This window comes from Arachis ipaensis, chromosome B4 (genome assembly GCF_059453495.1).
Source record: "Arachis ipaensis isolate K30076 ecotype BB chromosome B4, ASM5945349v1, whole genome shotgun sequence".
In the NCBI taxonomy this organism is placed as follows: Eukaryota; Viridiplantae; Streptophyta; class Magnoliopsida; order Fabales; family Fabaceae; genus Arachis; species Arachis ipaensis.
In genome coordinates this window covers 6,842,781-6,855,846 of record NC_142439.1, presented here as the reverse complement: position 1 = coordinate 6,855,846, position 13,066 = coordinate 6,842,781, and the positions used below count along the sequence as shown (strand labels likewise).

The window sequence follows — 13,066 nt, the reverse complement described above, 5'->3', positions numbered from 1 at the left end:
GGATAAAATTAAATAAAAATAAAAAAATTTCAATTTGTTAGTGATTGAAATAACTCTGAACGATTTTGATGAAAAAAAATGGAACTAAAATGATATGAAGAAGTTGGAAGAACTACAAAGAATGACTGTGAAGATAATAGTTACTAGTATCATTCTTATAGAAGAAAATGAAGGGTAGGGTTGGTAAAAAAGAAATATTTTAACCTCTCCTAAATGTGAAACGTGAAACGTGAAACGCAGAAGCTACAAATTTGAGCTTCTCCTAAACGTGGGTTCAAGACGCAGAATCAATTCTGCGTCCACAAAGATAAAAATTGCCAAACATCAAAGTGAAACTTTCAAGAAGATCAAACGGACTTCTCTCCTCCCCAACGTGTTTGCCAAACACACCCTAAGACCTTATACCTAGTCACTAAACAGTACATGTTGAACCGTACGCATTGAACCAGAAATCGACAAACCATAAACCATATGCACGAACCCATTCAATCTAAAACATAGTAACTAGTCTGTGAACCCTAGCCCGTACGCATTGAACCGAAAACCGGCAAACCGTAAACCATAGGCACAAAACCGTCAACTATAAGACCTAACGACCAAACCGTGAACCCTAAACCGTACACATTGAGCCAGAAACCGCCAAACAATAAACCATTGGCACGAAACCATTCACTCTAAGACCTAGTCACTAAATCGTACACATTGAACCGTGCGCATTGAACCGGACACCGGCAAACAAGAAACCATATACACGAAACCGTTCACTAAAAGACCTAGCGACCAAACCGTGAACCCTAAACCGTAAACATTGAACCGGAAACTGCCAAACCATAAACCATAGGCACAGAACCATTCACTATAAGACCTAACGACCAAACCGCGTACCTTAAACCGTACACATTGAACCAGAAACCGCCGAACAATATACCATTGGCACGAAACCATTCACTCTAAGACCTAGTCACTAAACCGTACACATTGAACCGTACGCATTGAACCGAAAACTGGCAAACAAGAAACCATATACACGAAACCGTTCACTAAAAGACCTAGTGACCAAACCGTGAACTCTAAACCGTAAACATTGAACAGGAAACCGCCAAACCATAAACCATAGGCACAGAACCATTCACTATAAGACCTAACGACCAAATCGTGAACCCTAAACCGTACACATTGACTGGGAAACCGCCAAACAATAAACCATGGGCACGAAACCATTCACTCCGAGACTTAGTCACTAAACCGTACACATTGAACTGTACGCATTGAACCGAAAACCGGCAAACCGTAAACCATATGCACGAAACCATTCACTATAAGACCTAACGACCAAACCGTGTACCCTAAACCTTACACATTGAACCGAAAACCGCCAAACCGTAAACCATAGGCACGAAACCATTCAGTATAAGACCTAGTCACTAAATCCTACACATTGAATCGTACACATTGAAGTAGAAACCGCCAAACAATAAACCATAAACCATTCACTATAAGACCTAATGAATAAGGGTGTGTTTTTTTACATGAACTCACTTTTTTTATTATTTATTAATTTTATTTTTATTAATTATTTATTTGATATTATATTCTTTTATAATTGTAATTTTTTGTATTACATAGTTTATTATCTTTTTATAATGTGATTTATTGATTCTATTAGGTATAGTAAATTAAACAAAAAATTAATTGTAAATAATAATAATACTCATAAATTATAGCATACTAAAAAAGAGTAGTGAGAGTAATAAACATATACTATATAAAAAATATCATAAATTTTTTTAATTTATTTCAATTACTACCAAGATAAATATTTAATTTTTTTAATTATTCTTAGTACTCTCTAAAATTTATATTTTATTAGTTTTAATTAAAAATATATTTTTCCAATTTTTATATATTATTTTTATTTTAGTGTATAAATATTAATTTTATTATAGAATTAATTAATAAGATCTACTCAATTATGTAAATTAAAATGATAAGATAATATACACAAATTATTTAAGTTGGTGTCTATTTTAGTAATTTTTTATTTACAAGTGATTTTGAGTAGTATAATCCGAACAACATTTATTTTACTATAATTCATTTTGATGCAAAGATTGCCAAACATAAATCACATTAAGACAAACTTACTTTTAATCAAAATCAAGTTTGCAAAATTAATTTTATTCAAACTCCCGTTTGTAAACTGTAATCCAAACACATACTAAACCGTAATCCCTAAACCTGACACATTGAAACGTACAATTTGAACCGTACACAGTGAACCGTGAACCCTAAACTGAACACATCGATAGCACTAAAACTCAGTTTTGGTTTAAAGTTGCTTAAGCTAAATAACTTGGTATGATTCATAAAATATGGCGAGGTTTACCCAATTTAATTTCAATTTCTCCTTATTAAATTAAGTGGTCGCATGTTCTTTTTCAAGAAGAAACTATAAACCGCACCTAGTGGTATCCATAATACCATATACATGTATACCACGTAATTAAGGCCATTAAATAATATTCCAATTAGGTAGGTGATGGTTAGTCTAGGACTACGAGCAAGAATATGGTGCAATAAAGTGGAGACCATGCTGCATGACTACAAGAAGGAGGCAATGAGTTGGTGGTCTACGCATAAAAAACTACAACTACAAACTATATGCTTACAAATTCTTCCCCATACAACATGGATACTACAAGGAAGCCCTCAAGCATGGCAATCGAATGTTTGGAAATGTTCCATGGAATCGATCGAACTGCATTCAAGATGCTGACACAAGTCCTTCACCGTGAATTTAAACAGTCCTTGATGGTCATGGCATTTCTACTGTCAATAGAGACCATGGGACTGAGTGGTATTGTGCAAACTGCCATAAAAAATGAAGGCTGGTTTATGAACAGTCTTCCCGAGGAATGTGTCATCTGTTTGCAATGCCTACTATTTCCGGAGTTCTATGGGGTTGTGGAGAAATCCAGAAAACTCGAAACCCTTGGACACGTGCTGAAAACTGAGCTCACCTTATACCAGGTTCATAGGATGATATCCGTCCTCCTAACGATAATTCCCGATACCCTCTCAAACATTTGCTCTAGAATTCTAGGCGACATAACAATGGATGCCGTGTGGTTGGAGTATCAGAGGAATCCTAAAAAACTATTGGGTTTCAACACACAGAAACAGTGCACATCAGTTGCACCAGAGGCATTGAGTAGACATAACAATGGCCGAGGATTGCATATGCAACAAGGAGGAAGGCAAACTGAGCAAGATAAGGGAAAGCAGAAGTACGTCTGCAAGGAGCTGGATGACGCGGAACGTCCAAAGACACTGACCGTATGCTTCGGTCGAGAGTCCATGCCCACTGCAGATGGTATTGCTGAGTTTTTCTGCAACTTGTTTGGTCATGTGGTTCAAAGGGTGACAGTCATACCTCGGAGGGACAAAGATTCGGGTGATTTTGCTTTCGTTCTTTTCAACGACGCATCAATCCTGCGCATTATCATGGGGGACAAAAATGTTGTTCATCATACCATACAAGGCATGAAAAGTTGGATCAGATGGTGGACAAGAACACATTATCGCTGTGTGAATTAGTCATACAATAGACGATAAAGGTTAGTGTCCTTTTTTCAAAATAATTTAGTTACAACAGAATCTTTACTTATTAAGGGAGCTGAATTATACGTTATATGGTCATTTTTAATATCCAAGTTAAATTATCTTTCCATGTTACTTGATTTTGTTGATAAAATCTTGATCAATCTGGTTCCTTATTCGGCTGTGGTTATGAAGTTTAAATTGGAAATAACAAACCCTATGACCATTAATTAAGTTCATGTCGTTTGGATTCCTTCACCATCCACCTCCCAAACATAAGATATTATGATGTACTTGAACTTGTTGGGACTAACGTAGGAGACATACCAGGAATGTTTTTTGGAAATATTAGTTGAATATCACCTTTTTTAGTTGGACATTTTAAAATCGGACTGGTGTATGTGGCAGACACTTTGTGTATAAGTTTTTAGTTTTTTTCGTGGGCCCTAAAGCTGTTGTTAGGAAAAAAATCTTTCTAAAACATAAAGGATTATACAGTATCTCCAAAAATTCCAAATGAAATTTAAGTGGGCCAGTGACAATGTACTTGTTTTGGAACTCTAGTACGTTTCGTTTTTTTTTTAACTTTTTAAAACCCAAAACCGGGAGAGTGCCCCAATTAACAAATAACAAAGTGAAGAAATCAAATAAACCCAGCATTCTTGAGGGAATACAATATTGTGACAATGATTTTGTTATGGCCACAAACAAATCTTAAACAAGAAGAATAGCTAAACCTCTAAAATTATTTTCATTGTAAAACTGATTGTTTAACAGTTAACATGAAATTTTTTTTCTGTTTAATGCTTAACCTAATCGATTGTTTTCCTACGTACTATTGTTATCATATATGATATGTGCAAACAGTATCATTTGCATTCAGTAGCATTGTATTTGCATGCAGTAGCAGTCACTATTTGGTCGATACACTGCTGATAACCAAACGTAGTCGCAATAAAATAGAATGCAAGATATGCACCATAAATACAAACCATAGTATATCACAACTGGTCACCAAATGTCAAACACAGTCCATCACATACAAAATAACACATTCAGAATAACATTTTGATTAATTACACTACACAGGAAAATTTAAAGGTCTGCATAAATCTGTTAAGTTGCCCCTGGTTGACGGACGATTCAGGAGGTCGCTGTCACTTACTAGGACCTGCCTCAGCCCCCCACCATGTTGCCTCTTGTTTACACTGTAGTTGAGTTAAAAAAATTTAGGCATAAAACATGAAAACGTGAGAAATTAGACCAGAAAATAATGGTCCGATGTTACTAACCCTGACTGCTGAGTATCGAAATATTGCTGTTGTTGGCTCCGGCGGTGATTCCTAAGGAACATCTCGGTCTGGAAGACTCTAAGTTGGGCTTCTTTGTTGAAGTAAGCACCGCACACCGAAGCTAAGCGTTGAATAATATCTTCAGGCAACACCTTCGACGCATACAGTTCATCAACAACACACGGAGGTTCATCTTTCCGGTTAATGTCCCTGACGATCATGTAGAATACTCCCCAGCCAATGTACCTAAGCTCCACACTCAGCAAAGAACTTCGTCTGTACATGCGCCGTATCCTCCCTAAATCAGCTCCCTTTATCCAGAACCTGTTACCGTCTCTCTTGGGCGTGATGTGGAGGCAATTGTCTTGAGTGTCAATCAAATAAAGATCAGTGGTACTGTACCACTTGAATAGATTCACGATATTAGGTGGGAATTCAACATCATCCTGTGGCGGAACAAGAAAAAACCATGGCAACTTAGTTTTCCAAATGTTTTTTAACAGAATCATAACAACAAAAGAAGGCAAAATTGTGGATATACGTACATCTGTTGCAAAGAGCCCGAAGACATAGAACTGGTTGTACGATTGTTGTATGTTCCTTAATGCATTAACATACCTAACCAACATGTAGAAACAACAACAAATAAAACACAGGGGACCGAAACCTAAAAGAAGGGAGTAGCCAAACATTTTGTGACTCTTTATTTACTTATTCTATGCATGCAGTTATTTAAATATGCTCGATTTTATTCTTACAGATACAGCTGCTATCAAAGGAGGTAGTAAAAATTGAAGAAGATGCTTACCGGAATCCAGGCTCCATTATTGGTTAATTACTTTGAAGATGGCTGTGGTTGAAGGGAGGGAGATGCCAATGAAGTGTTCAGACGAAGAATAGTTGATTAATGAGTGTAACTTTTTTTCTTTTCAGTTATTTTGCTATGTTACTATGTTAGTTAAGAATTTATTAAACCTTTTAATGTAAAATTAATCAAAACGTCGAATCAGTGGTAGAGGGTACTTATTATTAGCCAACTCTGTGTTATCCTAATTTTTGGAAAACGTAAAATATCCTTTAATTCATTTATTATCAAAATATTTTGGAAATGTGTCGTTTATAAATGTGGAAAGATCCCCTTTAATTTAGTTACTTTTGCCTCAAACATGAAAGATTTTTTTAGTTTTATGTAGGATAATAATTTTCATTGAAGAATTTAAATATAAACACTAATAGTTATCAAAATAGGTAGTCACAGGCATTTAAAAAAAGAAAAAAAGATACCCAGTAATCAAATTATTTAAAAAATTGAATTTAAATTTTAAAATTTTAAAATGTTTGTTTCGAGTTTCTACCGGTTTTATTTTAATCTAGCATTAATTTCGATAGTAACAAATGTTGAAGAATTTAATTTTCAAAGGAAATAGTAGTAGTTACGTATAAACCGACTAATTAAATTAATTATTTTATTTAAGTCATAAAACGTGTTCCAACAACTTTGCAAAAATTAATTCGGTTAATAGCAAACAATTAATAATTTCATTTTCCTAGGATTTCTTTTTTTTTTGGGAGGTAAATTAAATTTTATTTAGTTTTTCGTTGAAAACGAGAATCGATGAAGAGGGATTTACGGGGAGTTATTGGGATAGAACAGAATATTTGTTGGAGATTATCGAAAACCGCAAGGTTTTAGTAGCTAAATTACAATTTTTTTTTAAACGCCGCGGTTTAATCCCTCATTTTTTACTTTATATTTTTTTTTCATTCACAAGCGTGTAACATAAGTATCCTTCAGTAATCACTATTCACCTTCCATCTTCCTTCACAAAACACTCCTCATAGTAACCCCAACCTAACACACAATTTGCTGCTAAAGGTATCGACTCCAACAGCTTCTTCTCGGAGAAAATGTCAAACAAGGTGAAACTCTATCCTAACTCTTCTCCTGATAGTGATCGGTTGTTAATCATCATCTGCATGTAGTGTCATTATAATAAAAATGTAATCGTTGTAAAATCAAAATAAGACAGTTAAGCATTTTTTAAATGAATGGGTGACTGATTTGGGTTTCTGATTTGTTCGTCTGAAAAGGATTTTATGCATTTAGGTTTGATTAAGATTGTTCTGTTAAAGATTCAATAGATCACGACTGTAAACCATTTCAACAAAATATAGTTGCACTGTATGTGGAAAAATTGAACCACTTTGTTTCCAATTCCGAAAACATGCATGTGTGTTGATTTTAAATCAAAAGATTCAACTGTATGAGTTTTTTTAAATGAACTCTGACTTTGTTCCTTTTTGAACTTGGCAACTGTGTGGCACTTGCCATAGATGACGTCTTCGAAGGACAAGGGTAAGAGAGTCCAAGCGATGGATAACGGTACCACACAGAACTACAAGATGAGGTTTCTGAAGCCAGTAATAAGGCCATCAATGTTCAAACTGGTAATTAACATCCGTTGACTTAACACCTCTTAATTTTAAAGTTTTTGCAATACTATCGATGTTTTGACAGAACTTGACCTATTTGTAACAGTCATTACCTATAACTCCCGATGAGCTACCAAACCGTACCCCCTACCTGGACCTGGTTGTGCCTGACGGAAGGAATAACCCCTGTCGGTGCTTCTGGACGCAACTCCAAAGTGGCAAAATTGCATTGACTCGAGGCTGGGAGGAGTTCTATCAGATGTACAAAATCAATCTGGACTCCATGCTATATTTCACACACAAAGGAAACTCCAATTTCCAAGTTCGGATTTTTGATTTTGGTGGCATTGAGAATTCATACCAACTCTGTGATCCTGAAGAACCACCATATGTAAGGACTGGTAATTATGAAATTGCAAAGTGTATCAACATCCCTCCTTCAGCAAGTGCTAGAGCGGTTGCCGCAAAGGTCAAAAGCAAGTGGCCTTTTTTTGTGATGGACCTAACTGCTCGCATGATGTCGTCGCGATTGTTGGTAAGCGTTAAGTTGTTGCAACATTTTGGTTGAAATATTGTTTTACTGAAGAAAGCATTAAATTAGCTAATACTAACTGAAATTTCTTGTGTTATAATCAGCCGAACGTCCCTCATCTCAGTCACTTCACTGGTCAGAGGCACCCTATCATCCTTACACATGGCCACATACAGGTCAAAGCTACATATACAAGGTATAGTGGAAAAAGGGATGGTAGCTTTGGCGTTATTTCTGGAGGATGGGAGAACTTTGCTTCATTGTGCAACTTCGAGCCAGGTGGTGTGGGGGTCTTCGAGGTGATATCAAAGGAGCCAGTGACGATCATCCAGGTTCGATGCAGATAGGATGCATAAGGATGAGTGACTGAAGGCGTAATGCCCCTGTGTTTGACCTCTTTGTCAATATATCATGCTAAGACTTTTCCCGTAGGTTTAGGAAGTATTATATGTTTCTTGTTTGTTGAACAATTATATTGACTTTTTTTGGGTGTTATTAAGTTGAAAACAACTTTCGGTATTAACTAAAACAGAATCACATTCGCAAATATTATAGGTTTCTGCTCGTTTTTTAATTGACTTTTCCATTTTAACTTGATTGGACAAAAATTAGTTTTCCAAGTACAAATGACAGAGTTGCCTTATGTTTTTTTTTTTTTGAAGTATAGCCAGAATAAATTGATTACTTTGTTGGCCTTTACAAAAAATTTAAAAAAAAATCTGGCCCAATAGGTGAGGAAGACAACAAAACCTCATATTTTTGTAAGTGAAACTCTCTTAATATGTTGGGTTTTATATTGACAATTTAAAGGGGGGATTTTTTTTTAAAATTGGTTTTCTTTGACCTTAAAATGTTAAAGAAAAAAAAGTAAATCGAGAAAGATGAAAACACCAGTAATGTTTGAATGAAGCCGTATGTCACCAGTTAATTTTTTTTTTTAACTTGGTTTAATGAAAAATGTTTTTCTTTTTGGTACATGAACAGAATATTAAAAACTTAATTTGGCCCAATCAATGAGTAAAATAGCCCAACCGCAATTTCTTTTAATGACTCAAGGCTGGGTAATTTATTGTGGTTGGGCTTGGATCTCAGTTGGGCCCCTGGTCTAGCGTGGAGTGTGTGCCTTTTATTTTTATTTCTTAAGGGGGCAATTATATGGTACAGATTAAAGGATACAGATTGAATGGGATGTTGACAAGTGGCGAGGATGGTGGATGCAGGGGACATGCTTGGCAGAGCTCTGCAAGCTTGCCTGCCAATTTTGTTGATGGGGGAGCCGGCTGATGGAGTAAAGCTATGTGGTTCCAATGGGTGGTAGGTGGGCTGGGTTATTGCGTTGTGTTTTTGGTCTTGGTCTTCAGCGGTGGACTTGTTTAAGGTAGTTGGGCCAATGGGTGGTGTGGGCTTATTCACTTTGCAGTGGGGTCATGTGGTTTCATTTTGCAGGTCCAGAACATAGATAAGAAGAGGTGGATCTCTTGACCAAAAAAAAAAAAGAAGAGGTGGATCTGGAAGAGAAGAACGAGAACCACAAATTGTCGATCCTAATGAGATAAGATTTTATCCACATCCAAGATCACTCTATCCAACACCAAGCGAGGGTTCTACAAATTGGCAGATTGTCTTCAACCCCATCACCGCTCGTTCGGTTGAGGTTTTCCCTAATTCCACAAATCGTCACAATTAGCGGTAGTATCGTGGATGCCCTGTATCGCGTCACAGGATGGGTTGTTTCTCGCTAAATCAAAGTGGCTCTATCGTCGATACGATGGTAAGTTCTTCTCGGTTTAAAAAATAATTTGTGAAGTCATTGTATTAGGTTGTGTATTTGGACATGATTTTGTTGGAACATGGTTGTTAATGTATATAATTGATTTGATGAATGCCGTATTGAGTGTTTTATACCTGATGTGTCTGTCTGGGACTTCAGATTGTATTCGGGAAGCAGTGTTCATTCCAAGTGTTGCTGGGTGGACTTTTGTGATCCAAGATGCACGTTGGTCGATGAAATTGACAGCCATGGGGTTGCCGTCGCCGTTCGGATGCTGGAAACTGCAGTCACAGGTGTCGCCGGAAGCAGTCGTATTGAAGGAAGCCACTCAATACCCGAACCCAAAGCAGCCAACAAATCTGACTATGAAGGTAAGACAATGGCGTGATGGTTGTAATGTGAATAAAATTTTCAGAGTTACTTGGTTAGGCTCCTTTAACACAATATTGTTGGAGGTACCAGCGGGTGATGGGAAAAAGGTTAGACTGAGAAAAAATATAGATGCTCGTGTTTGTTTGAATGGAAGTTGGTATGGAGTTGTTGGTTTCTTAGTGCTAAGGCATGGGTATTTTGTTGTTTTTTTGTGCACTGGTAAATCCATGATGAATTCCTTGTGACCCTACTGAGTGAACCGATGATTGAATTTTCGAGGTTGATCCATTTCCATCATGAGCACCGGGATGTGGGAAATGATTTTCCGTATCACTTCCTGCTGGTCGTTATGAAAACATATCAAACTTGACTAGTCATTCTTTGCGTCAGTCAAAGTGGATCACAATTAATTCGTATACGGATTCAGCATCGTACTTGAAAACCACAAAATATCCATGCTTTAGTCTTAAGAACTTAGGAAGTGCATACCAACCTTCATTTAACCAAACACTATCATCTACCTTCCTCCGTCTGACTTTTATTCCATCACCCGTTGGTAGCTCCGACAAAATTGGAGTTGATACTCCTTCCCACTTAGCCGAACAAGTAACGTCTTCTGTAGTCGGCTTGACACACTAAATTAAAGTTCGACAACATGTCATCGGCTACAGGCCTCGATAATACTGATTTGGGTTTTGTCTTGAGTAATTCATAATTTTCATACGTAGCGAAAATCTGTCTATGTTTCACGAACGGTTGTACTTACGACCGCTGTACATTTTCCACATACTTCTGCACGGAAGAAAAAAGCAAAATATTAACTAACGATATCTCATCTCAATGCACGACGAGGATGCGCAAAGGGAACAGATGATGTTACTTCTGCCCCAAGAGTTCAGGAAGATAGTGAAAACGAGAAGTACCATTCCTAAACCAACTTAGTCACTTGTGCTGCGGTACCGATTCATTTTCCCATGGAAGACATCCGTCTAGAGGTAAAAAAAATGCTTCTTGTTGTAATTTAGAGTACAAGTGTCCCGGATGGTGTTTGGGTGCATGCAGTAGAGTTATTAAAAGAATCCGACTAATGGATGGTTGGTCCATGTGATGTATTTCTTTGAATTTATATACTTATATTTAACATAGGCTGTTGTTGTGTATGTAGGTGATGAGTGATGCAGACCCTAACCGATATAGTGTCGTTGGTGCTTTGTTACTTCAATGAGATACGGAGTGAAAGCTGGTTCTGCATGAATCCGATGCATGAAATCAGATTTTTCAATCAATTTGAAATCAGATTCAAATGTATGAAACATTGGAAACACCAAGGAGTAGGTTGTGTCCACTGGGAAAGGAAATTGATGAAGAACCTAGAACCCAAAGGCTAAAGGGTAAGTAGCAGTTTCGTGGATCCTTTTTTTTAGGTTTACTGAATTAATTTATTTTTTTGATTCATCTATTGTGTATAGTTGTCGTGCTAAGTTTTCTTAATATCAGGTCATAATAGTCAACAATGTTACGGATACTAGATGACTACATTTTGGAAATATTCAAGCTCTCAATCCCAGGAAGCAAAACCCTGCCTATCAAAGTAAAGTCATGCCGTAGTCAAGTAGCTGATAACATAGAAAGATTCTCTATTGTACAACTTAAAGGAAATGTCCGCAGTGTTTCAAACATTTATTGTTCCTAGTGTTAAATTCTGTCAGTATGTAAGACTCTAAGAACCTCAAAATGTTATTGAACCTAATAATCGAACCTATGATATGAGCGAATAAAAATGTGTTTGTGTTTACGAATCTTCTGCTTCATATATCTATATATATTTCAAACTGCTTTCATACACAGTGTGCCATTTCCCCTTAAATAAAATTTTCAATGAATATAGGAAATCCATAATAACAAAGTAGATTCACAACCTAAACGTTACAAAAGAGATTTAAAACCATGTATGAACAATTCAACCTTGGAGAATACAACCCATTCAATCTAATAATTTGGTTGGTAAATCAAATGTACTAAGAAAGGAAAAAAATCAATTAACACAGCTCTATTTTTTCAATTGTATTGCATAACCACAATGGTAGGAAGTCCTTACCCCAAATGCAACCACAATAAACTGCAACTAAACTACAGCAATGTAAGCAAAACACATGCATATTATTCAACATTATTGTCATCATAATGGACTAAGTAGGGAAAAAATCAATTTACACAACTCTAATTGATCAACTGAATTGCATAATCACAATGGTAGTAAGTCGTTACGCAAAAGTCAACCACAATTTACTACAACGAGAATACAGCAATGTAAGCAAATCACATACATATAATCGAACATAATTATCACCCTAATGGACATATTCATAGTTAACGTAAATAAATACAACTTAAAACTCCTCAATACCAAGCAGTGACAAATACATTGCGGTCAGTAAATCAGGATAGATCACGCTTTTAGAACCAATTATACTTGCATTGCACTAAATTCAGAAGACTAACTCCTTGAAATGGTTAAAGTGTCCTATGCATCGACGCGAACAATGCCATGTACGATCCTTGTTTGTTGCCACAAGGCAGTGACGATGGTAACTGATCTCAGACATCGATCTGCACATGTCGTGTGTCACGTTTATCATCAATGACATCATTATCGCATTCATAGTTCGTAAATGAATGTCTCTTGTCCTGCTGTGACTCCTTCACCTGCTGATAACATCATAATCCCCAATCAGAAACTATAATCATGCATAAAACCATAATGGTCATTCATCGCAAAGTGGTTAAGAGGTGTTTTACGCATCACACCTGTGTTAACGAGTCGAGATTTTTATTGAAAACACCATTCGTGGATGCGATGTCAATGGATTCGCTGCTTTCATGGAGGCTCCGCTGTTTTATAAATTTTTTTTTAGACAAGAAGAAGGAGATCTTCATTAATTTACCCAGTTCATGACACGGAAATTAGATGTTTATATTCAAAAAAATTACCTCAACAAAAGTGTTGTCTTTACCCTTCCGGTTCCTCATACCCGTCGCCGTAAACTTCCTTGTTCCACCCTTTTT

The 13,066-nt window shown here is 36.5% G+C and overlaps 2 protein-coding genes across 2 annotated transcripts in view; both read left to right on the top strand.

Annotated features, from left to right (window-relative positions):
• LOC107638661 (uncharacterized) overlaps positions 1–13,066 on the top strand; it is a 34,088-nt gene that overhangs the window by 17,654 nt on the left and 3,368 nt on the right. The gene's annotated exons all lie outside the window — the stretch shown is intronic.
• Positions 2,689–3,597, top strand: LOC107635931 (uncharacterized). The gene has a single exon (XM_016339479.2). It carries the CDS (start codon positions 2,689–2,691, stop codon positions 3,595–3,597), a length of 909 nt encoding a protein of 302 aa, XP_016194965.2.